General features: G+C 40.4%; 1 protein-coding gene across 11 annotated transcripts in view; it reads left to right on the plus strand.

Moving 5' to 3' along the window:
- Positions 1-27,304, plus strand: part of grip1 (glutamate receptor interacting protein 1) — a 472,826-nt gene that overhangs the window by 314,303 nt on the left and 131,219 nt on the right. For 10 of the 11 annotated variants that reach the window (XM_072551567.1, XM_072551564.1, XM_072551566.1 and 7 more), the window contains exon 2: positions 19,019-19,099. In XM_072551567.1, the coding sequence (XP_072407668.1) occupies positions 19,019-19,099 (81 nt within the window). Of the gene's footprint in view, positions 1-9,239; positions 9,525-19,018; positions 19,100-27,304 lie in introns of those variants that run through there. The other variant, XM_072551570.1, reaches the window with a different exon arrangement.

Here is a 27,304-nt window from a genome sequence, read left to right on the forward strand (position 1 = left end):
TATTGATCAATCCAGCAGAATTCATTATCATCATGTTGAATGCACACACAATTACCTGAAGAATGCTAGTAGAAAGCGCCATAAGAAAGGCCAATAGAATTTTATATTTCATAACTAGAAGTAGAAAGTGCAACTGTGAAAGAATAAATATCGGTTTATGCATTGTGGATATGCCATATTGCATGTTGGATACTCTGTTCGGAACATGCATACGTTAAACCAGCTAATTACAGACATGGCAAACTCCAATACAATTCTTGGGCCTAGTTGCCATATTTATTCAGAAGCCTTGCATGACTACAGACTAGAGAGACCCTCGAACAGATAGGATCAACTTTGCTGTATCTGCAGATAATTTCATGTGAAAGCCAATGTAAGTTTTAAGATTTAAAATGACAAGATTTAAGAAGAGTCCAATGCCATATCTCAACTATGTAACGATAAGACTCCAGTGATTGTTAAACTTTGAACCCTGACAATATAAACACCCTAATTTAATGATCACTGCATTACTATGCTCTAATTTTCATATTTTACCGAAAATGATTATCTGACTTACCTCAATTCAATAAACTTAGTTGCAGAATTAAGTTGTGATTTGTTGACGCAAAACTACGGTTTGCTCTGGCAGTTGTGGCATCTCAAAGTCAACTTCATTGGGTTGATGTCTTTCTTCACATCATGTCATGCACTGTTTTAGATTCAATACCAAGACTTTCCTCTTTTCCTGCTTAGTCTTCCTAGTTAGCCCCGAATATCTTGTAATTAGCTCTTTTATACTTATATTTCAGTCTTGAAATCTAACTCTTGAAGAACAAAATCACCTAGTCAGCAAATGATTCTGCACGTGGAAATTTGTAGAATAGGCAATGGCAACTTGTACTAATGGTGGTCCTGTTTACTACACAGACACAATGTACATTGAGAATGGAGGGCCAAATGAATATTAGGGTATTTATTGTAGAGAAACTTTAATTTTACACCTATTCTGTTGTTTCTTAAGGAGTGATGATGATTTATTTCCTCTCTAGTTTGATGGATTCTGAGATGGCTAGTAAGTCTAGTGCATCATCTGCAGAAGCTGCAGAAGCAGGGGGTATTTGAAGGGCTAGTACATTAGTCAGTGAAGATTTGTGTGCTCCCTGCAGCATCTGCATGCTGCTAATGAAATTGTGTATAGTACCATTTGAGAAACTGGGATCATGCAGAACGTGTCATCCATTGTTCCCGCGAGTCAGCCTACTTGCCACAAAGTCAACACTGCCCTCTTAGACAGTATAAATGTTGGTTCCCCTTTTTTTTATTTCAGTAATTCTTGCCAGTTGTCCTGATGACTACAGATGGAAAAAATTCAACAGAATGTCAATAGTACCCAAATTTTGTACAACCAAATTACTATTTAGTTCATGGAACATTACAGGCCCTTCAGCCCTCGACATTGTACCTGTGGAACCAATCTGAAACCTATGTATCCTACACTATTCCATGTCCATCCATGTGTTTATCCAATGACCATGTAAATGTCCTTTTGAAGTTGGCAAGTCTACTACTATTGCAGGGAGTGCATTCCATGTCCCTACCACTGAGTAAAGAAAATGCCTCTATTATCTGTCTTCTACCTATCACCACTCCAATTTAAAGCTTTGTCCCTTAGTGCTAGCCATCAGCATCTGAGGAAATAGACTCTCACTGTCCACCCTATCTAATCTCTCATTATCTTATGTCCCAATTAAGTCACCTCTCAACCTTCTCTCTAACGAAAACAGACTCCAGTCCTTCAGTCTTTCCTCATAACACCTTCCTTCGATAGCAGGCAACATCCTAGTAAATCTCCTCTGCACTCTTTCCAAAGCTTCCGTGTCCTTCCTATAATGCGGTGACCAGAACTGTACGCAATACTCCAAGTGTGGCTGTACCAGAGTTTTGTACAGCTGCAGCATGATATCACGGATCCCTAACTCAATCCCTCTCCCAATAAAAGATAACACATCGTATGCCTTCTTAACAAATCTATCAACCTGGGTGGCAACTTTTTCAGAGATCTATGCACATGGACACTGAGATCTCTCTGCTCATCTACACTATCAAGAATCTTACTATTAGCCCAGTACTCCTTAGTCCTGTTGCTCCTTCCAAAGTGAATCATCTCATACTTTTCAGCATTAAACTCCATTTGCCACCTCAGCCCAGCTCTGCAGCTTATCTGTGTTCCTCTGTAACCAGCACTATCCACAACTCCACTGACCTTTTAGTGTCATCCGCAAATTTACTCACCCAACCTTCTACGCCCTCATCCAGGTCATTTATAAAAATGACAAACAGCAGTGGCCCCTTGCAGTACATCACGAGTAACTGAACTCCAGGATGAACATTTCAAATTAATCACCACCGTGTGTCTTTAGCTCGCCAATTTCTGATCCAAACCGTGAAATAACCCTCAATCCCATGCTTCCATATTTTGTGCAATAGCCTACTGTGGGATTCTTTTATCAAATGCCTTACTGAAATTTGTTAACCTTAAGTAGACAGTGTAAATTGTCTGCTGTGACTGGCAATGAAGCTGCACTGCTATTCATGAGGCTTTTGGTTTGGTGTCTGTGTGCCACATTTATGAAGAGTAAATTTATTTTAATTCTTGACAACTCATAGAGTTGCAGTCAATTTCAAAATGTTGGAAGGTGCACCAGAAATATTTTGGCTAGTTGTGTATCTCGTATGAATGGAAAATAAACTATGTTTAAGGCTCTCCAAACAAAATCACTGAGAAGGTATACGACTGTAGAAATTTATGTTGCATAACACACAAACACAGCTGAGCTTATCCTGTACAATCCATAAGACATGAAACAGAAGTAGGCCATTCAGCCCATTGAGTCTGCTCCATCGTACATTGAGATCAAAGCTAATCTGATCTTCAACTCCAATTTCCTGCCTTTTTCCTTTAATTCTGACTGATTTTAAAAAGCGGTCTCAGCCTTGAATATACTAACAACTCAGCTTCTCAAGCCCTCAGTGGTTAAAAAAAATTGTCAGTTTCACTACCCTCTGAGAAAACAAACATTCCTCATTTACCTTAAATGGACAAACACTGACTCTGAGATAAGTCCCTATCATCCAATACTCCCCCACAAGGGGAAACAGCCTTTCCTCATTTACCCTGTCTAGTCCCCTCATCTCGTGCTTTGATAAGGTCACCTATTGTTTCTCTTAAAACCCAATGAGTACAGGCCCAACCTACTTAGGTTCTCCTTCAGAGATCCAAGAGGTTGGATCAGCCGTGTGAACCTTCTCTGGACTGTCTCCAGTTCTAGTCTATCTTTCCTTTGGATAAGGAGATCAAACTTGTTTATAGTATCCCAACTATGGTCTGACAGTTACTTTGCCAAAACAAAGTCTCCCTACTTTTATACTCCATTCCCTTTTGAAATGAAGACCAATGCTCCATTTGCGTTCTGTATTAAATGCTGAACTTGGATGCTAGCTTTTTGTGATTCATAGACAAGGACTCCCAAATCCTTCGGGTCTGTCACTTTCTGCAGTTTTTCTCCATTTAAATAATATTCAGCTCCTTTATTCTTCCTTCCAAAGTGCATAAGCTCACATTTTCCCACATTGTATTCCATCTGTCAAATTTTTGCCTGACTACTTGACCTTTGTATGTTCTGTAGACTCTGTGCAGTCCTATTTGCCTTCCTGCCTGTTTTTCTATTATCCAGATTTGGTGAGGTACATTCTCTTTCCTCATGCATGTCATTCCTATTGCAGCAAAGCAACGATGATCCCCATTGATACTGTCCTTTAGATGTCAACAAGTCCGCTGAGAATTTCCAGCATTCTTTTTATTTCAAATTGTCAGTGTTGCATGCCATTTTGCTTTTTGTCATCGTGTGCTTTAGAGTCTCTGGTGCAATAACCTTTAAGTCTCCTTCCTATTCAACAGACTTCAGTCGCAGAACTCTGTCTAGTGCATGTGTAATTTGGATCAGCAATGCATTAAATGTCATCTGCCAGATACAGACTCATATTCTCCATTTCCTCCTGTTCTGATTATAATCTTTTGTTGCTCACCCGAAGCTATAGTACAGTTGCATTGTTTGAGTCATCTATCAATGTTTACTCTTCACATGAATGATTAGAGACACAGTCCTAATATCAAAACCCATTAATCTTCACTTCAATAAATCAATACTTTATCTGTTGCAGAATCTATTCTCTAATCATGCTGGACTGGACTTGTGTGTGTATATTTGAAAACTTGCGACAAAATCAAATGTAGTCCCCTTCCCCAGCAGAAAGGTTTGAGTGGGTTACCAGTTGGTTGTTAAAGGAAAACAAGAAATTATTTTTCCAGAAGTAAGGTTGAGGACTTTGGTGTAGCTTGCCTCTAACTGAAACGGAGCCAGTGAGCTTATATGAAAATTTGGTGCCGGGAGTGGAGGTTGGGTTGGTGGGGGGTGTGGACCTGATGAGGGAGTCACTGAGGGAGTGGTCTTTCCAGAACGCTGATAGGGGTGGGGAAAGAAATATATCCTTGGTGGTGGGGTCTGTTTGGAGGTGGTGGAAATGACGAAGGATGATACGATGTCTCTGGAGGTTGGTGGGGTGGTAGGTGAGGACCAGTGGGGTTCTGTCCTGGCGACGGGGTTCAAGGGCGGAGGAGCGAGAACTGGAAGAGATGTGGTGGAGAGCATCGTCAACCACGTCTGAGGGGAAATTGCGGTCCTTGAAGAAGGAGGCCATCTGGGTTGTTCGGTATTGGAATTGGTCCTCCTGGGAGCAGATGCGGCGGAGACGAAGGAATTGGGAATATGGGGTGGCATTTTTACAGGGGGCAGGGTGGGAGGAAGTGTAATCTCGGTAGCTGTGGGAGTCGGTCGGTATATAGTAAATGTCAGTGTTGAGTCGGTCGCCCGAGATAGAAATGGAGAGGTCTAGGAAGGTCTAGGAGGAGTCTGAGACGGTCCAGGTAAATTTGAGGTCAGGGTGGAAGGTGTTAGTAAAGTGGATGAACTGTTCAACCACCTCGTGACAAGGTAGTTTCTTCAAAGACCGCAATTTCCCCTCAGACGTGGTTGACGATGCTCTCCACCGCACATCCTCCACTTCCTGCCCCTCCACCTTTGAACCCCGCCACCAGGACAGAACCCCACTGGTCCTCACCTACCACCCCACCAACCTCCAGATACATCGGATCATCCTTCGTCATTTCCACCACCACCAAGGATATATTTCCCTCCCATCCCCTATCAGTGTTCCAGAAAGACCACTCTCTCGTCAGGTCCTCACCCCCCACCAACCTAACCTCCACTCCTGGCACCTTCCCCTGCAACCGCAAGAAATGCAAAACTTGCGTCCACACCTCCCCCCTCACTTCCCTCCAAGGCCCCCAAGGGATCCTTCTATATCCATCACAAATGCACCTGCACCTCCACACACACCATTTACTGCATCCGCTGCACCCGATGTAGCCTCCTCTACATTGGGGAGACAGGCCGCCTACTTGCAGAATGTTTCAGGGAACACCTCTGGGACACCCGGACCAACCAACCCAACCGCCCCATGACTGAACATTTTAACACCCCCTCCCACTCCGCCAAGGACATGCAGGTCCTTGGTCGCCTCCACCGCCAGACCATTGCAACACGACGCCTGGAGGAAGAGCGCCTCATCTTCTGCCAAGGAACTCTCCAACCACAAGGGATGAATGGAGATTTCTCCAGCTTCCTCATTTCCCCTCCCCCCCACCTTATCTCAGTCCCAACCCTCGGACTCAGCACCGCCTTCTTGATCTGCAATCTTCTTCCCGACCTGTCCGTCCCCACCCCCTCTCCGGCCTATCACCCTCACCTTAACCTCCTTCCACCTATCGCATTCCCAACGCCCCTCCCCCAAGTCCATCCTCCCTACCTTTTATCTTAGCCTACTGGACACACCTTCCTCATTCCTGAAGAAGGGCTTATGCCCGAAACGTCAATTCTCCTGCTCCTTGGATGCTGCCTGACCTGCTGCATTTTTCCAGCAACACATTTTTCAGTTCTGATTTCCAGCATCTGCAGTCCTCACTTTCTCCTCCAAGATCTCTTTGTTTGGTCACAATCCCCAGGACCTTACCGTTAAGTGTATTATGTGATGGGAAAAGAAATTAGAACAGTTTGAACATTGAAACCTTATGTGTTCTTTTACAATGTGATTGCAGATAAATAATATCATAAAAAGGGCAGAAGCAGCTCAGGTGTTGTAGTAGGAATTAAGTACAATTACTAAAGCACGTTGTTATCCTTGAAGGTGGTAAGAAAGCTAATTGAGTGAGTACGTCCTTGAGCATTACTGTCCCCCTTCTCCCCAACTCAGCAATTAAGACCCTTGATGAGACAGCTAAAACCACTTAGACCTCCACTCACCACCGGGCCAATTACCTGCCTTCCTGGCCGTCGGGATGGGCTGGTTTTCTGACTGTGGAAACAGAGCAACCTGTCTGATGGGTTGTGTGTGTCTGCCTTCATTTGGCCCAGTCTGGGGTAGGGATGAGTATATCTTCTTTCACCACAATCCTCATCCCACATGAGGTGGTGGATGGTGATAATGTCACTGGGCCAGTAATCTAGAACCCCAGGCTAATGATTTGAGGACAAGGGTTCAAATCCCACAAGGGCAGATGGTGAAATTTTGAATTAAGTAAGAATCTGGAATTATATTTTTAGAAAGTGGACTGAATGGTGAGCACTGTCAGAAAACCCCATCTGGATCACTAACATCTTTTTAGGGAAAGAAGTTTGCCATCCTTACCTGGTCTGGCCTACATGTAACACCAGACCCATTTCTTAGGATCTGCAAGCTGTCAGCCTCAGTTGAGGCCTGTGACTGAATGAGAAGCTGACCAGTCATCGTGTAAGCTGATAGGATCTGGAACTGGCAGCTTCCTTGGTGGGTGGTAATGCGACTGAACAAACCCAGCCCATGCTTTGGCTGAATTTCTTCAAGTTGTCGTCTGAATATTGTGTGTTAGCAATAATTCGACAAGAAAATTTTAGTTTGGATCTTCAATGTACTGTGGGTTCTCTCCTTAGCTTTCCTGCCAGGAAGCAGGATCTTGGTAATTATTCAATGACTTATAATAAAGTACTGTGATACCTTTTGTGGTGAGGAGGCTGCCTTGCTCAGAGCATGGGAGCGCATACCTGCTATTGGTATTGATCTGATTCACAAGCGAGCTGCTTATCTAAGAGAACCGACTCTATCTCACTGCAAGTACAGGATGGCTTCATCAGAATTAAACATGGTTTTGAGGAGACCAGATTTAATTCAAGTTGTGTGTTTACATTCAGAAGGGTGATTAGGGAAGAAACTATTCCCTTCTGTTGGTGAGTTAGTGATGACAGGATAAACGATTGAAAATGATCAGTCAGTTGCTGAACCAAGTGTTGAGGTATGATTTCTTTACACAGTGTTATTCAAGCATAATTTCCATTGCCATATAATGTACTCGTTGAGGCAGCAACCATTAAGCATTACTGGGGAGAAGTGGGTGAATACTTAATACAGAAATATTAAAATGAAAAAGGGTCTTATAGTGCAGTGGTTATATCACTATCACTTGACCAGAAGATCCAGGGGCAAGTGTAGCTCCCCTCGAAATACTGTAACATGATTGTACAGCTTAATTTAATAAATACATATAAACAGGGAGATGTTCTTGCAGTAAAATCATTGTTCTGGCGAGCAGGCTAATGTTCTGGGGTCATGAGTTCAAATCCCACCAAGACAGTTGGTGGAATTTAAATTCAATTAGTAAATCCAGAAAATAAAGCTCGTCTTTGTAATGACAACAATCATCGATTGTTGTAAAACCACATCTGGTTTACGAATGCTCTTTTTTAGGAAAGGAAATCTGCCATCCTTCTTGGACTCTCAGCAATAGTGTTAACCCCTACATTCTTGTGGAAATGGCATGGCAAGAAACTACCTTGTCATGTATAACAAATACTGACCTTGTCAGTAAAATACACATCCCATGATAGAAGGTGTGGTCAAGAAACCACAGGCCCAAAATTGAACATTCTAAATTGACCCACAAAGATAATGGCACCAGTTGGAAAATTGGCCAGACTACATTGAATAGCATCTAGCAGCTATCAGCTGCAGACAACAGCGGAAACCCAGGTCAAAGAAGTTGCAAAGGTGCAAGGAGACCCAGTTGCAACCATCCCAAGGGTTTCGGATTAGAGAAGTGGTAATCGGACATTCTGGCATCTTGACTGCCTGAGTGTATGCACCTTACACCTCCAGCATGGCAACAGGGAAGGGTGTTGGCACAATTCCATTGGATAACTTGAATCCAACTCATGACCCCATTGACCAAAGGCCACAGAATATTCTGGAAGGTCAGGGAGAACGGCAGATAAATAGACACATTTCTAGAAGCCAGTTCCTCACTGAAGACTCAACAAAGACATGACCTGGCCCAGCAGCAGAGCTCCAACTACCTGGAGAGAGACAGAGAAGATCTGCCCTCACCTGTAAGCCCCACCTTCGTGGAAGAGAGCTGGACCTACATCAGATTGTGGGAGATTCCAACAGCCCAACTCAAATACATAATCATTGCAAGTGGGTAGATGGGTAGAGCTAGAGAAAGAGTAAATTTTATAGGAATTTGAGAAATGCTTCCATGGTATTTTTAATAAGGAATATTTTGTTCACATTGAGTTGAACTGCAAATGAAATTGTTTCCCTCTTTGTCTGCCTAACTGACAAACACTTGGTTTAAGATTTTTAACACAAATTGTTCAAAGGGTTCAAAGCACGGACCATGCCGGAAAAAACATCCGGGTTGGGGAGCAGGGCAGTGAGCTTGATTTTTGCATTTGATATAGCTCATTACTGATGTAATACAACACTCCTCTGCTATAACCTTATGTTTCTGTGTCATTGTGGATTAGAGATTTCTTTAGCTTTACCGTGCATTCCTTCTAAGTAGACTGATATAGTGTCATATTTTAAATGCCTGCAATGTTGCGTGTTGACTTGTGCAATTGAATACAAGCTGCTGATCTATAAATCTGGACACGAGTAACCTTTTGGCATTGCAGACATAGGAGATATGTGGATAAGTTGAGCTGCAAAGATTTTGTGGTGCCAAATAACTGGCCGTTGAGTGTTGGAGCTAAATTAAACTACTTTCTGCTGATCAAGCTTGAAAGTCGGGCTTGCTCCTGCGGCTGAGAGAGTGAAGCTGCCTCAGTGGTGATTTCCTGAGGGAGTTTCCAGTGTTTTGCTTGTGTTCTCTGACAATGGAATGATGACATACATGTTCGCTGCTGCATTTGAATTTGATTATGTGCAACAAATGAGTTGGCGGCGAGCAGTGTACTGCTGAGGATCTATGTATGTAACAAGGAGTAATATTTGCTGCAGTCACTGTCTTTAATGCTGCTACACTGCTGGACTAATTGATCATCTTGTTTGAGTTTTTAACAATGCCATGGATTTGTTATGTGGACTTGGCCATGAACTTAACAGTGATTTTGGTAAGTAAGGTACAGGACGTTTTGCGTTATAGTTCTCCCCAGAGCTGCTTCTGCTGTGTTAAAGTTGTTTTTTTTTAAAGAAATAGAATTATTGTCTGACTTCAAATAACTTCTGCTGAACATTTTCTTCTAAATGAGACAGAATATTACTTTGATTTTGTCACAGCTTTTTTTACCCAAATCTCAAGAAGAGAGAGCTTTTGATAATTCAATTGCTTAAGACAGCATTTATGAATATGTAGCTATAGTTATTAATCAGACAAGAGCTGCTTGATCAGGTTGTTGCTTTACTGTGGAGGGAGTAGAGATGGGAGTTTGAGTGGGATTTAATATGGAGATTTATAGTTTATTTTCTAAATCTGCTATGCAGTATAAGGCATGTTTTTCAGCTGTACAATTAGTCCAGAGTTTCTGTTAAATTTAACTTTTTTAAAAATTTCAGTGTAGTTTACCAAACCATTGCAAATGATTGTGGAGTATTAAATACAAGTTGCATTTTGTGATATTTATGCTAGTTTAGAAATCAATGCGACTTCTGCCATAAAATTGGCCAGATTAACATCTATTGCAGAAGTCTGTTAATTTGCACTTGTTTATGGATCACTGAAGTCTTTAAAATTTGACTCCTTTTAGACAAAAGGACACATAGCAGCAGGCAATGTTTTGATTTGTTGAGAAGCTTGATCAATATGTATTTCAGTTTGGACAGATTTAATTGAAGCATTGCTGAATATTCCTTCTGGTTATATGTAGTTATGCACATTTGAAGAATTTATTGTTGCACTTAATCTAATGCTTGTGCAATGCCAGAGGGTTTACACTATTAGGTGTAAATTATCTGGAAATAAGTACATGTGGTCATATTGGAAACGTCCCATTATACTGCATTTCCCCTGGCTAAGCTACACAATACTGGACACTACAGCCACTACAGCCAATTAAGTATGGTCAATCCACCTAGCCTGCACATTTTGGACTGTGGGAGGAAACTGGAGCACCCAGAGGAAACCCATGCAGACACGGGAGAACATACATAATCCACTCAGATATTCACCCAATGCTGTGATTGAACCTGGGTCCCTGGTGCTGTGAGGCAATAGTGCTAACTACTGAGTCACCGTGCTGCCTAAATGGCATCTATTAAATATTGTGTATACACAATGCCAAACATACCCAAAACAATTGACGTGGTGTAACCTCTGCTTGGCTGATTTGAAATTTACAAACTATTTAATACCTGACCAAGAAGAAAGTTTATTTGTTAGAGGAAACTTAATATCACTGAACAATTGTAAGGCCTCAAGTTTAAGTGTACAGACTGTGTGAAATAGCTGTCTATGCAAAATGGATTTTGGGGGGGGTCTGAGGTCATTTTTGAACACGCAGTCTGTATATAGCTGAGGCTGGAGGCACAATGGAATTTGGATCTCTAGTTTCAGCAACAGTCACTGCTGGTACTTCCACAGATGAGTGAAGTGATCACTACTGGGTCACTTGCTGTGCTATCTTTGGCCCTCTGGTTAGTTTGGGGTGAGGGGGGCTTTGGGACTTGAAGATGGCAGCGATGGGGTAGTTTTGTGAATCTCCTGAAGTTAAAGTCACAATTTTGCTTCTCCTGGACCCATAGCACCACTTTTGAGTGTTAGATTCTGTGGCTGCTGAAGGATCCTAATCTGGAAAGATTTGTCTGTTTAATCTCTCTCTAATGGTGTTAGACACTTAATTGACACACTTATTGGAATTAAAGCCAGATTTCATTGACCAGGTTTGCCTTTTAACTTAAGTTCACAATACTTTTTATTTAATCTATATTTTGGTCACAACCCCACTCCTGCATTGGAATAATTTGTATCCATTTTCTCCAGGTGTCACATGCCAGCAATACATTACAATTTCTACTTCTGCCATCGTTAGTTTTCCAGAACTAAAGTCATCATCTCTTAATCTGAATGTCTAATTATCAGACATCATCAATATGGCTGAGGCATTAGAATCATAGCCTATCCCAATTAGACACATGGTTAAGTAGCAATAGACACCGGCTAGATTAATGCTCCTTTAGACCATACAGTGAGTCAAACCAATTTTGTATAATTTTTCTTTTATGTTTGCTGCAGAAATCATTTAACATTTTCAAGTGCGTTAAATAAACATGATTTTCAAGGTCCAAAGAACATCTGGTGTAAGATTCCCTGACCTTTTTATGAGGCAAGACAAACACGGAATGGATAACGATTTTGGTGCAACAAGTTAACAGAATTGAAGAACATTATTGGGGGGGGGAAGGAAATAAACATTAAGCATAACTGCTTTCAATCCTTGTTCCTTAAAGCTGCCAGGATACAAGTGTTGTCAGCTTTGGTTGTCTTCACTGACTCCTGGTTCTGCTGCAATACTGTGCACGTTTACGCTTTTACGCCTCTACTTTTGATATGTCCCAGAGGTAGTTTTGTGAGCACGGCATGTTGACCCCTGACTACATGTGTCCACGCTACCCAAGGCCTAGTTCACAAATAGCCTGGCCATCTAATCCCACACTTGCAAGTACCATTTTAGCCCAGGTTGCCAATCACGTACCACTGAAGTTCATGACTGGTGCCATGCTAGGATCATCTCTATTTAGAAAGCGTGAATTTTTCAAACTGACTTGTTGCATTTCCTCTTGGCTGCAAACAGTATAATTGAACAAATTAGAACTTTCCATAAATTGTACAAATAATATGTTAAACAGAACATCCATCTAAATTACTTAAATAACATATTTATAATTTGTTACCTTGCCCAAACAATGGACGTCTCCCTGTACTAAACATTGCCTGCTGTTGCACTGACTCTAATCTATTCTTATTACAATGTATGGATTGTAATGTGGTGAGGAATCAACAGCTAGATTGTTTATGGTATTAGTTAAAGGGGAAACACATAGAGCAACACTTCGATCCACTTTGAACAATTAAATCCAGCTCGCAGCCCTAATGATTCTTTGGAAATAAAAATGGGACTGACACAATCACACACAGATTGTGGATTGCAATGTTTTGCCAAATTAGCTGATTCTAGGATGGATTACCATAGAGATCCTATAATTGGCCTTAGTATCTGTCTGTGGCACAGGGGGAAAGTTGACCAAGTTTCAGGCCTTAATTACTCTCCAACGTTCTCAATGAAAAGAGTGCTTATTTAAATATTGGGGATATTGTCATTCTGCCTATCCATCTTTTTTATTGGAAGTGTGAATCCAAATTCTCCTTTGGTTCTGGAAAAGTCAAAGAAGGGAAATGCTGTTGAAAAACCAGCCCTTTTATTTGATCAGTTATTCAGTTGATGCTGCCTTTCATGGGCTGCCAATGTGCAGTTATGAGCATTTTAAAGCATGGTGGAAACATAACATTCTTGCCTAGGAAGAGTCGGTTAAACAGAATATTAAGTACCTCCATTTAAATCAAATTGGAAGTAACATGCGGCACTGTGGTTTTTGCTCTGCATCGAGAAGAATTTTAACTAAAATAGAATAAATAGACAAGGTCTTTTCCTTGGGGTGGGGAATCCAGAACTAGAGGGCGTAAATTTAGGGTGAGAGATGTGAGATATAAAAGGGGCCTAGGAGGCAACATTTTCATGCAAAGGGTGATGTGTGTATGGAATGAGCTGCCAGAGTACGTGGCGGAGGCTGGTACAATTGCAACATTTAAAAGGCAACTGGACGGGGATATGAATAGGAAGGGTTTGGAGGGATATGGGCCAAGTGCTGGAAAATGAGATTGGATTAGGTTAGGCTGTGTGGCCAGCACGGATGGGTTGCACCGAAGGGGCGATTTCCGTGCTGTACATTTCTATCCATCTGTAATTAAATTGTTGACTTATATCAACCTGTATACTCTTTGTCTGTAATATGACGAGAACAGGAAGTGGCAAAAATCGACTAAAAAGTCTCCAAACTGTTTTTGGAGAATCTCATCACCACTCTGTGATTCAAGATTGCCCATGCTGTATTAATTAGCTGATTCATACGACCAGATATGATTCTACAGAACCATCTAGTCTTGTGCAAAAAGAAGAGCGTGCACTTTTCTAACCTTTCTTCTGAAACAGTTATCCATGCATTTGTTAATCCTAGATTTAACTATTTAAATGCTTTCTTGGCTAGCCTCCAAATTCCCATCCTCTAAATTTCAAGCTCATCCAAATTCTACCTTGCAGATGATTGTAGTCATACCCTATTGACTTCCATTGACTCACTGTCTTTCAATTGAAATCTCATATTCACCTTTTATGTAACCTTTGTGGCTTTACTCCCATCTCTCCTTTGTTGTCCTACAAGGCTAAGGGTGCTACGTTCCTCCAGCTTGGAGGAAGTGGAAACCTGTGAGATCCACGGTAACCACATCTAATTTAAGTGTCTGCAGCACGAAGAACTTGGAGTTTGATTCCACACATCAGGCACTATGGTAAATCATGGATGGGGGAATGTTGCCTGGACATTCACTTCCAGGAAGCAGTCACAGCCCTTGGGTTAAGTATTAAAGATTTATCCTGTTTGTGAGGGACAGGAGGTTGCAACTATAAGGGAGGCAAGAATGAGGGCTAGAAGGTTGCAGTGGAGGAGCCTCTACCATTGCAACTGCCCGATGGATTCTTGCATCATCTGTAAATCTGAGCAGGCACTGCAGTGCCAATGAGCAAACTAGGGGAGTAAACAGAAATGTAGTTATAGTAGGGTTTGCTAAAAGCATTTTAATTTGTAGAACAGCAGCTGCAGTATTTGGGTAAAAGGGGAAGCTGTGCTGTACTGTTGGGATAGCTTTCACTTGAGTTGTGCTAGATTCGGTTTACTAGTCAATCAGATAACCACAGTAGGAGATAGAGCTGTAAACTCATTATTCATGGGGATGGGAGCCAGTTGGTAGTTTGGTTTTTCATAAGAAGAGTTTTGGAAGAGTTGGAGAAAAGGTTAGCACACGGTACTGACGTGTGACAGAGTGCACGTACACCAAGAGTGCACCAGTAATAAGGTCAGAACACAAACAGAATGGGAAACAATGAACAGATATACATTTTCATTATCTAATCATATGCACTTGAATGAGTTGATAATGCAAATCAATTTAAATGATTAGGATGATGGATGCTAGAGACATGGTTACAAAATGACCTCTGGTGGGAAGGACCTGAATAGTCAAGGCAGTTTGCCATTTCAGAAGGACTAAAGAAAGGAAAAGGAAACCGTTACCTCTGTTGATGAAAGATTAGATCAGTACAGTAGAGAAAAATGATTCTTGGTTTGGAGGATCAAAAAATGGTTCAATTTCTGTAGAGATAGAAATGACAAAGAAATAAAATCATTGGGACTGCTGTATAGGCCCTCTGACACTAGCTACACTATTAGAGTATAAATCAAGAAATAATAGGGGCTTATAAGAAAGGTATTGCCTGGAGAATGAGTTATTTGGTTGGAATACAAACTTTTATTTAGAGTAATAGAAGATCAGATGATTTTTGACTTGATCAGGTGTAAATATGTATCCTGATTATAGGTCAGCCAGGCGGACATCACAGAATATGTGTTCTCTCACTTGGCTGTTAATCGGACCCAGTCAGGGAGCCCTGGCTGACAGAATAACCAGGTTCTGTTTTATGTCAGAAGTTCTGTTCACTCTGAGGGCTGCCTTTTGAGGAGGTTTGATCAGTGTCAAGGACTCTCCATGTGTAACTAAAGGGTGACTTGGTGACTGGATACCAGCCTCTGTGGAGTTAATTCAGATTCATTATTAAAAGTGACCTCAGTAAATGATACTGTAGGTAAGAGTGGCCATAACATGATTAAATTTCGTGTTTAATCTACTTAAGTCTCAGACACTAGTTTCAGACCTTATACCTTTTGTGATTGCATTTATTTAAGTTTGAGTTGGTTAAAATAGACTGGGGAAATAGTTCAAAAGGTGAAGTGGTAGAAAAAGTATGACCAAAGGTTAACAGCAAGTTAAGACTTGTACCAAATTGAAAGAAACTATGTACAATTCTTCAAAGATTGATGGTAGAGCAGACAGGACACCAACTTGTAGAGCGTTTCAGGGAACATCTTTGGGAGACACACACACCAAATTATCCCACTGTCCCATAACCGATCACTTCAACTCCCCCTCCCACTCCACCAAAGACTTGCAAGTCCTGGGCTGCCTCCAAGGCCGAATCCAAGCCACCTGCCAACGGGAGGAAGAACACCTCCATCTTCCACCTGGGGATGCTTCAATCACACGGCATCAACATTGACTTCTCTAGTTTCTAAATCTCCCCTCCCCCATTCATCCCAGATCCAACCCTGCAACTCTGCACTGCCTTCTTGAACTGCCCACCTGTCCATCTTCCTTTTTACCTATCCACTCCACCCTAACACCATCACCCCCAAACCTGTATATATCTATCACCTTCCCAGCTGCCATTCCCCCAGCTCCACCCCACCCTCCAATTTATCTCTAACTTTCAACCCTCCACATCCCCCCACACCCCAACCACGCGCACATCCCCGAAATGTCGACTCTCCTGCTCCTCGGATGCTGCCTGGCCTACTGTGCTTTTCCAGTGCCATGCTTTTCGACTCGGAGATTGGGACAATGTGAGACACAATTGGAGGTTGACTTAAAAAAATGAAATTGGAGCACGAGAGAAAGAACTTGAAAAAATGTAGAATAAAATAAAAGCTTTTCATGCTATATCAAAGGCAAAAGAGTAACATCAATGAATATTGGATTTTTAAGGCGGTGAGTTTGGGAAATTGACAAAAGAATGCAAAGAAAATGGTAGAGACTTTGAACAAATATTTTACCTTTGTCTCCACAGTCGAATGTACAAAAAGCTTCCAAGAATAATGGAAACACCAGTAGGCAAAAGAGAGAAAGGAACTTGAATCACTCATAGTCACTCAACAAAATGTAATCAGAAATTAAAGGCTGGAAAGTGCCCTGGATCTGATGCCCTGTAACCTCAGGTCTTAAAGAAAATGACTATAGAGATAGTGGATGCATTGGTAGGAATCTTATAAAATTCCTTAGATATTGGAAATGTTCCAGCTGACTATTTGAAATCTATGTTAATAGTTTGGAGGAAAGCACTGACCGTATTGTAGCCAAATTTGCTAATGATATAAAATTTGGGAGAAAACCATGTTGCAAATAGGATATAAAGAGCCTGCAAAAGGATACAAATTTTGGCAACCACAGTATACTTTGGGGCACAGGGAAGATGACCACTTTGGCAGGAAGAATCTGAAACCAGAACATCAATTAGAGCAAGAATGCAAGGCGCTGCAGTACAGAAGGATCTGGGTGTCTTTCTTGCATAAGTTGTATGGAGGTGCACCAAGTTATTGGGAAGGCAAATGGAATGTTCACCTTTGTTACAAACGGGGATACAGTATAAATGTGGGAATGTCTTGTTACAACTATACATGGTGTGGTTCCAATTTTGGGCACCTTAAAGAATATAGTTACAGTCTGATTTTTGGAATGAGCGGATTAGCTTGTGAGGAAAGATTTTTTTTAATCTGTACTCATTGGAGTTTAGAAGAATGAGGGTGATCTTATTGAAACATATGATTCTGAGGGTCTTGACAGGATGTTTCCTCTCATGAGAAGATGAAAAACCATGAGGGTGCAATTTTAAAACCAGTCTCTGTTTTAAGACCAGATGAGGAAGGATGTCTTCTGAGAGCTGCTAGTTCTTGGAATGATCTTCCACAGAATATCTTCATTGAATATATTCCGAGCTTATTGAATATATTTCGATCTATCTTGGACTTCTGATCAATGACAACTTCGAGAGGTAGGCGTACAAACCAGGTCAGCAATGATCTTATTGGTGGTGCAGACTCAGTTGTCTTAACTGCTGTTTCCTCTCTTTTTTTTTCGTAAACCTTGCCTCTTACATGTTCTCACTTTCTTTCCCTCCTCTATCTCCTCTGTTAAGAAAGACCAAAAAGCTTCTCTCTGCGGTTTTCACAATGAGCAATGTGATGATTAAGCAATTAATTTGTTTTTGGTTCTGTTCATTTTTTGGATAAATGTAAGCCAGGACACCAGTGAATTTGGTGCGTTTCTTTAAAACAGCGATATGGAATCATTTTGCATTCTTTGAAAAGGCACACAGGACCTTTTTAGTTTTGCTTTGCATCAAAAAGGCAGCATCTTAAACAATTCTGCATATTCTCAGTACTGTACTGAAATATTAAAAACTTGGTTAAAGGCTGTAATGCTTGGAATGGGATTTCAAACCATGGCACCTGAAACCAGAGAAAGGAGGACAGCTACAGAGCAAGGATTACCATGAAAACGTGTTGCATGTAAATATGCAGCTGGTATTTTGAAGTACTAAACTCTGTTTCTATACTTACAGCCAAAATCCCAAGTCCACAATGGAACAAAGCTTTGGGATATCTGACATCTCGGGCATTGAAGCAGAATTCTTTTTGGATAGGCATTTTGTCATGGTCAGCACTTGCTTTGGAAAAATCTGAAATTCAGTTATTTGAATCAAACATCTCAAGAAATGTCGGCACCTTGTCACAAACCGAAACTTCACTGTAGATTTGGCAGCAGATCCATCTGTGGAGGGCTGCGTGTGTTTCACGTATTGAATCTACAGCTGGTTTTCAACATACTGAAGAATACAGTGCCTGAAGGCATGCTTGTTTAACTATGGTTAGCTCAGTCCTCATTGTGTCATTGTTGATGTACAGATAAGGGAGTCCTTTTCCAAAAGAATGCTTTCATTTCACCCTCTGTAGAACTGAGTTTTTAAAAAAAAAATTAGATCTGTAGATAGCAAATTTGCTTTATCTCTTAACTGTTAGTCCTGACTGAGAAAGGAGGTTCTCCTAAAATAAAAGCAAAATACTGCAGGTACTTTGGATACTGGAGAGCTGCAATAAAGCCAAGTACTAAAAAACATTCAAATCTTAGCATCTACAGAAAGAGAAATAGTTTATTATCACTTCTTCAGAATTGTAATGTTAACTGTTCTTTCTGATTCTACCAGACCTATGGTATTATGTTCTGTGTCTGAGGTAGGTAACATTTCTTCTCAAAATGGGCAATTCGTCTATTACCGTCTTCAGATCACTGAAATTTGAATATAAATTTTGTAAAATGTAGTGGTGCAGTGCTTCCTGTAATATGCAATGACATTTTGGTCTTAGTGGTCCTCGTGGGGGATAGTGAAACTAGTATAATCTAGTATTTGTCTTTGTCATTAGTAATCTGTTTTCCACCCCTTTACCTTGCTGATTACTTCAACGTGAAACCACTCCTGTTTTGATATTACTAGGCTAATGTTAGCAAGAATACAGAGCTGGCTCTTACAGATCTTTAGGCGCTTCTGATAATCTGAAGGCTTTGGTGACTGTCACCTCAGTATACGATGTTGTTCACAGAGTGGTTTTCTCCAATAAAGAATTCCTTTCCATAATTCTTTTAGACAGATCCAACATTTTTATTTTACAGATGAGGGACCATACGCCAAATCTACAAACCCAGCAAAAGCTTCCGAAGGCACCTTGGCAGTTAGAAGACAAAGTATTCCAGGTTAGTCTAATCTGCGTGTGTTGGCTGTCTGTATTGCAGCTCAGGCCTGTTTTCAAATGTGCTCCTTTGGGAGGATGTTTTTACATATCACCCACAAACAGGTTTGAAACATGGTACTCTTCTGTAATAAACACCTTCTACAAGAGCCTTGGCCTGTGCTGTGCTCTCTTGTGGAGTTTGGCAAATATTCTGATGTCCTCAATGATAGGATCACCAGCAGATAATGAGGAATAGTGACATTTCTTTTGTTGTATCCTTGCTTTCTTTCACTTCTGAGAATTCTACATAAATAATCTTCTATTGATGCTTTCTGACCTGGTAAGCACTTCTAGCATTTTCTGTTTTTATTCTTCTATTGATTTTGTTAAAGCTAGGTTTAGAGGGAGGAACAGAATCATGAAACATTGATTTATTCATGCATTCTGGGAATAATTAATGAAGAATCCTTATTTTTATCGTTTTAGTTTTACTTCAGATTTCTGCCACAGCCTTACTCCCCTATGCCACTTAATCTTCATATTTAGCCTGTTTATCTGTTATTTCAGAAAGTTATTTTCTTTAAAAAGAGCAGGCAATACTTAAGATGTTAATTTGGTCTTCCTGAGCCCTCAATAGACAGATACCTTTTATAGTGGTTATGATATTATTGGGATATATATAATTTATAAGGGTCTCCTTTCATTCTTGGATTGAATCTCATCTTTTATTCTCTTTGGACTTGACCTGGGGAGAAAAGGAGTCACCTAAGCTTTCACTTGTGTGAAAATATCAGAGGTTCCAATTGCAAAGTAAGAGAGAAAACACAGGCGACCATTGACTGTTCCTGAATTGCTGCAATAAAAATTATTATTGCTTCTACTAGCGTCTGGTAATGCAATAAGACACATTTGTTTTTTGCCAGCTTTACTAAAACTTACATGATTAATATTTTTATCCAACTACTATGGACTGAGTACTGTACAGGTAAATGTGATTTGGGCTGCTTTCAGCCAAGATACTTGCACTCACTATGAACATAGCCAGCCTACAGTGTCAACTGCAATTTTTCACTTGCTACCCATATCCCTGGATTCCCCGAGAGACCAAAAACCTGTCGGCCCTAAATAAATTTTGAGCTGGCATATCCACAACCCTCTGCAGTGTAGAATTCCAAAGATTCTTTGAGGTCAGATGTTTTTCCTCATCTCAATCTTGACTCATTAGCCTCTTTTATCCTGAAACTGAATGAACAGAGGTTTACTTTTATTGAAGGTACTTTAAATTTTAATCACATTTCAGTTCTCACATTTTCTGGAATACCAATAATAAGGGTCAACAATCAACTGCAGTCATCTATTCTTCGTAACCTGCTGTGAGTTAACCTAAAAGGAATTCTTGTCTGTCTCTCAGCACTAAATGAGTGATAACCTGTCTTGATGTACTTGAATTAATTGATCTAAATCAGTCCTTAGATGCATAACTGATCAAAAAAGAAGTTTAAGTCACGAAAAGTTAAAAATTCTTTGGAACATTAGAGAGGTTAGCAGAGGGGGTCTGTCTTCATCTCCCTATGAATTCCTTCCCTAACCTTCTCCACCTCTGCCTTCAATCGGAAGCCTCTTCAAATCTGTTTCCGTTAACCTCTGATCGGTTATCCATTTGTTGTCTCTTTCATTTGGCTTGATGTCACTTGTATGTTTCATGGAATATTTTTAAAGTATTAACCAAAAAAGTGCACGCCTTCTTAAAATAAAGAAGGCATTGGTTTCAGTTGATAATTCTAATATTTGATGGATTCTGCCATTAATTTCGACAAATTTCTCATGGAAAACTGGAAATTCCATGACACTGAAAGCAATTTTTTGCAGGTTAATGGTTTACATTGTACGTTGATTTAGATTGTGGCTTAAAAGGTGATCCCATTATTTTTTGGAAGAATGCATTTTTGCGTGTGTCAGCAATGACCCCCTTTTCAGCCATGACATGCTGTACTGGTAACAGTAACTGGTTTCAATATTTCACCTTTTAACCATAAACGAAGGATCTAACAGGTGATGCTGGCTCTGCTGCAAAGATGCATAGGAATTTAAAACATGCCTACACAGACCAAATCCTGTATGAGGAGTGACAAAGATGACCGCTATCCACATCGATGTTGGTGGCTTACTTTTAAACCTGGCATGTATAAGTTGGTTGCCATCTTTTGGAAGGACATTTGAAGGCCTCAAAAGGTCAATTTCTGTGTCAACACCCACAATATGAGTGGCCCGTATGAGATAAAATGTTGCAGTATTGTACACTGTACCAAATGACTATTTATAGTCTACTGGCTGAATCCAGATGGTCTATATATATTCACATTCTCAGGCTGTGGGACACGTGTTTATAGTGATGTGCTAGCAGTCTAAAATTATTAATAGTAAGCCAATAAAAGTAGTCTTTGAAAATAAATCTGACAATGGCAGGAGCTTAATTTTGCTCATTCGGAAAAGCAATGGTGCTAACAGAAGCTAGCATTTTGATATGATGTGTTATCTTGCTGTTGAAAAAGATTGTGCATTGTCATTGTTTGTTGCCTGAGGCTTGTGATGGAAGAGCACTTGCAGAATGCAAATGTTCATAGATTGTAAAAAAAAAATTAAAACTTCATACTTAGTAAGCACTAGTTACATGCTTACACATAAACGTTGTTATAAACTGGGGGAGGTTTAAAAATGGTTGCACTGAGCTTTAAGTATTTATGCCCTTTTCCAGCACTGGAAACATTAAGGAGATTTCCATTTCCTTGATGTGGTCCATAACAATTTCTCATTTTATTTTGTAATTGTTTTCATAACTCCAGCAGGTAACTTTGCAGAAGTAGGACTTCTGTACCTTGCCATGAATATGCTTCAGTTCTAATGTGTGTATACTTTCAAATGCTTACCTAGCATGCATATAAATCATAGCTGTTGCTTCCAGAGTTTGTAAAGGAAATATTTCTAGGTTTCTGTTCTGTCTCTCCCATGCATTGCTATTACATTGAGCGCTGGCTGTCATTCATTGATCCACAATTTCTCCATCTCTTTAAGCACCACAGTAAGGTTTAACATCAGAGTGACCGACACGAAACTACTACCACATCCTGGGAGATGTTACCAGGCATGGGTGAAGCTTTCTTTTGATTGAATTGCTGCATTATGTCAACGAGAATATTTTTGATGACTGATCCTTTTGCAGTTTCTAGAACATAGAACAATATAGCGCAGAACAGGCCCTTTGGCCCTCGATGTTGTGCTGACCTGTGAGCTATTCTCAGTTTGTCCCCTTATACTATCCCAAAATCATCCATGTGCTTATCGAAGGATTGGTTAAATCTCCCTAATGTGGCTGAGTTGACTACATTGGCAGGTAGGGCATTCCACGCTTTTACCACTCTCTGCGTAAAGGACCTGCTTCTGACATCTGTTTTAAATCTATCACTCCTCAATTTGTAGTTATACACAGACAGTTGCCAGAGGCTGGAATTGAACCTGGGTCCCTGGAGCCGTGAGGCTGCAATGCTAGCCACTGTGCCTCTTTATATTCCGTGTTGCTAATCATACATTTTAAACAAGAGCAGGCGCTGATTATTTGGTCCTTCAACTCTGCTGCACAATTCAACTAAATTGTGGCTGATCCTATACCTCAACGTTACTTTTCTCATGCTAACTTTCTACCCTCTGATAGCATTAATATCTAGAAATTTTATTATCTCCATCATACTCCATGACGAGGTTTCCACAGCCTTCTGTGACAGAATATTTCAAAGATCTGAATGATGAAATTTCTACTCATCACTGATTTACTGCTTATCCCAATGCTGTGGAAAAAGTGAGGACTGCAGATGCTGGAGATCAGAGTCAAGAATGTGGTGCTGGAAAAGCACAGCATCTGAGGAGCAGGAGAATCGACCTGTGAGAGGCACTTGGGAGACCACACTGCCATTACTGATTTTTTGCAATCACTGCATCAGGCCCTGTGAGAATTTTGGGAACCTCTTTTTTTTTAAAAATGAATATTAATCTGTAGATTTGAATAGAGAGTTTGAGAAAATAATGGCCCTGTCTCTTCAATCTTGCAATCCCAGTGATCAGTCTGGCGATCCTTAATTGTATTTCCTCTATGGTAAGTATATCCTTTCTTAGGTAAAAAGACTAAACTGCACACACTACTCTCACTAAAGTTCTGTATAATTTCAGCAAACCACTATAGTTCTGTACTCAAATCGCCTTGCAGTAAGAGTGAACAGACTATTGGTCTTTCTAATTGCTTGGTGCATCTGTTTATTAGTTTTCAATGACTGATGAATAAGCACACGTAGGTCCGAGGAACATCAGCACTTTTCAATCTCTCTCCATTGCATTTCTGTCCTCCTGAGAAGCTCTTATCATGAAGATGTAGTTTGTTGCATGATAGCAATCATATATAACTTAATCTCTCTAACAATGTCCATCATGTTAATCAATGAGGAAGTCAATCAGCCTTACTCCTGTTAAGATTCTAAGTCATTCCTGTGCCTAGTCCATATGACATCCCCCTCAGCTTTAGCACTTTAAGATTCCTAATTATTATGCAACACTAACCACCCTCTTGAGTAAATAGTTTTTCCTCATTTGACCTCTGGTTCACTTGCCAGTCACTTTAAATGAGCTGAAAATGTGTTGCTGGAAACGCGCAGCAGGTCAGGCAGCATCCAAGGAACAGGAGAATCGACGTTTCGGGCATAAGCCCTTCTTCAGGAGTCACTTTAAATGAGTCACCTGGTTTTTGACTCTTCTGCCAATGGGAGCAGTTTCTTCCTATCTTCTTTATCCAGGCCCCTCTTAATTTTGAACAGTATATTCAAAGCTTCTTTTCACCTTTTTTCTTTGAAGGAGAACAACTCCAATTCCAACCTCCAATAGGGGAGGTGATGCCTAGTGGTATTATTACTGGGCTGTTAATCCAAAGACCCAGCTAATGTTTTGAGGACCTGGGTTTGAATCTTGCCACAGCAGATGACAGAATTTGAATTCAATAAAAATCTGGAATTAGGAGTCAAATGATAACCATGAGCCCATTGCCTCTTGTCAAAAAAACAAATTTGGTTCACTAATGTTTCTCGTGAAGGAAACTGCCATGCTTAACCAGATAACAATCTGGAATTGATTGACTGACTGTGGTCATCATTAGACTCTTACTGGGAAAAACCCATCCGGTTCATTAATGTCCTTTTGGGAATGTCATTAGCTGGTCAGACTGTCATGTGACTCCAGACCCACAGCAATGTGGTTGACTCTTAACTGCCCTCTGGCAATTAGGAATAGGCAATATATGCTGGCCTAGCCAGTGATGACTTCATCCCAGAAATGAATACCAAAGAAAACTACTTCAATCTGTCTCTGCAAGTGAAGTTGCTCATCCTCCGCGCCACTCATAAAATCTTCCGTGTACCCACTCTAATGTTTCATACACTTTTTAAAGTGCAGTGCCTAGAATTGGGCACAGTGTTCTAGTTGAAGGCAAACTGCTGTTTTATAAATTATTTCCTTGGTTTTGCATCCCATGCCCCTATTTACAAAAGCTTTGATTACAATTTCCTCCTTTTGAAGTAGTGCAGGTAATTATCAATGTTCCCTAGCTATGTAGTACTTGTATTTACAGCCCTGTGATTTATCACATTTAAATCCTTTGTGATCTATGATGAAGGTTGTCATAACATGATAAAGTTATATCAGTCACATTAACTCCTTCAAAAGTGATTGCTGTTGTCTAAAAATCTGTCTCGCCTGTTGATTTGATATATATTGCACCCCTGAGGATAAATAATGCAATTGATTGATGACTATTAGAATAATTATCAGTGGAACAGTCAACGGAACAAAGAATGCTTTTTGATTGTAAAAGCTGCCATTAAAAAAATCCTATTTCTGATTGTGTCATTATTTTGTCCAGACATTCTTGGCAGTTAAATAATGCTATGCATTGATGTGGTACTTTTGATGTAAAATCATTTCAGGAATTTTATTACATGAAGATGGAAATCGATTACTTGGGTATAGTAGCCTAATGGTTATGATTAGATTAACAACGTAAGATGGCAAGTTCAAATTTGTAGCTCTACGAAACCGAGACAAGAATGGTGTTAGGTAACCACCCAATTAAGAGTTGGAGGAAGCAGTAAAATCATCCCCATTTACACACTTCGTGCAGCCAAGCAAGTGAATGTAACTGGTGAGGCTGAAGTGTTTGCATACGGTTTATGCCAAACACGCCAACTGCACGATCCTACACAATCTTCATTATTGTAAATGCATCTATCTGGCTAAGTTGGTTCTCTTCACCTGAAATTTAGTAGCGATTGACTGCACCACTCAGACCCAGAATGTGGGCGGCACAGTGGCACAGTGGTTAGCACTGCTGCCTCACAGCGCCAGAGACCCGGGTTCAATTCCCGCCTCAGGCGACTCTCTGTGTGGAGTTTGCACATTCTCCCCGTGTCTGCGTGAGTTTCCTCCGGGTGCTCCGGTTTCCTCCCACAATCCAAAGATGTGCAGGTCAGGTGAATTGGCCATGCTAAATTGCCCATAGTGTTAGGTAAGGGGTAGATGTAGGGGTATGGGTGGGTTGCGCTTCGGCGGGGCGGTGTGGACTTGTTGGGCCGAAGGGCCTGTCTCCACACTGTAAGTAATCTAATCGAATCTAATCTAATAATTGAATCTGACTGTGGACAAGAACACTAGCAAAATTAGCTTCTTCCAGCCCAGCTTCCATCTTGCAATATGGGACATTGTGTTCCTTTCTCTCCTATCCATAAAGCACGGGATGACTGTAATCTGGCCAATGCCAGTCTGCCAATCATCAGTAAATGATGGAAGGATTCATTGCCTACTCAGTGCTCAGTTCTGCTTCTGCCTGAGCCTTTCAGCTTATGATATCCTCTTTCCATCTTTATCCAAAAATGGAACAGAGGTGAATGCCAGAGATACAGTAGCTAAATGGCAGCATTCAACTTAGCATGGCACTAATGATTCTAGTATTTGCATTTGATATAATCAAATAACAAATAAAGGCATTCAAAAAAAGTCCTTACTTTCCCAAAAAAAACTGTATCCTAAAATTGTCAGACACATCCACTGCTTGTCAAACTGTTTATTAGGTCTAACAAATATTGTCTGTTATTCAGGCGATACTATGCAGCCAAATACAATCTTGGCCATGCAAATGCCAATATATCAAATACAACACATTCTAGGACATTCCTTGGAGCTGTTCCCAGTCTGTGGGCATTAGTTCCCTGGAAATGGGGAACAAATGCTGTAAGTGTCATTGTCACTGCAGACTAATCCATCTGAAATCATGGTAGCTCCAAGGAAGTTCCTTGCCATTTTAATGGATCCTTCATTAGTCGGAACTAAAATTATGAAGTGCATCACCACTAACAAATGCTCCAATACACACATCCCATAACAAGCCCCAAAATATGATTCTAATGTGATACCATTGCAAAGCTTTCTATTTTTGTTTTTCCCACATATCATTGCAGTGTCCTGTTTAATCAGTGCTGATGTTTACCAGGAGGACATTGCAGTTGTTTTATTGCCATTTCTTAGTGACAGAGTAGAGATCTCTTTAGACTCAGACATTTGTTGTGAGCTAAGTAATTATAAAATTTCTGTTTGCCATCCATTTTTAATAGTTTGTTTTATCTCTATGTAGTGTGTGGATGCTTTTATCTATGTTGTACATGGATGCCTTATCGCTGACTGTATTTGGGAGATAGGCAAAAGAGAAAAAAGGGAGAAAGTGTAAACAAGGTTGATGTTCATGTGTAGCAACACTGTCAACATTGAACAGATCTTTAAACGTAAATTATGTCCATAAACCTTTGGCATTGCATCTCATAAATAAATATGGTTAAAAGCAACACACCACACCCATGTCAGAAGATGGGCCCAGGATGTGTTTTATTCAGAGTTTGCTCTCCTATTTCTTCTGATGTGACTGCTGTTCTACATCTTTCATTGATGTGAGTTTACCTCCTAGGACCAGTGATTGATACAGAACAGAAGCAACGTATTGTGTTTCACATGAGACAGCTTTGATTTAAAATTCCACTTTTGCAAGTAATTTTATAATTTCCCCAATTTCCCTTTTTAATGGATTAGTAATAAATTCCATATTTCATCCATTGTCCCTACTTGAAAAGCAATCACCTAATTTATT

This window comes from Chiloscyllium punctatum, chromosome 32 (assembly GCF_047496795.1).
Source record: "Chiloscyllium punctatum isolate Juve2018m chromosome 32, sChiPun1.3, whole genome shotgun sequence".
Taxonomy (NCBI): domain Eukaryota; kingdom Metazoa; phylum Chordata; class Chondrichthyes; order Orectolobiformes; family Hemiscylliidae; genus Chiloscyllium; species Chiloscyllium punctatum.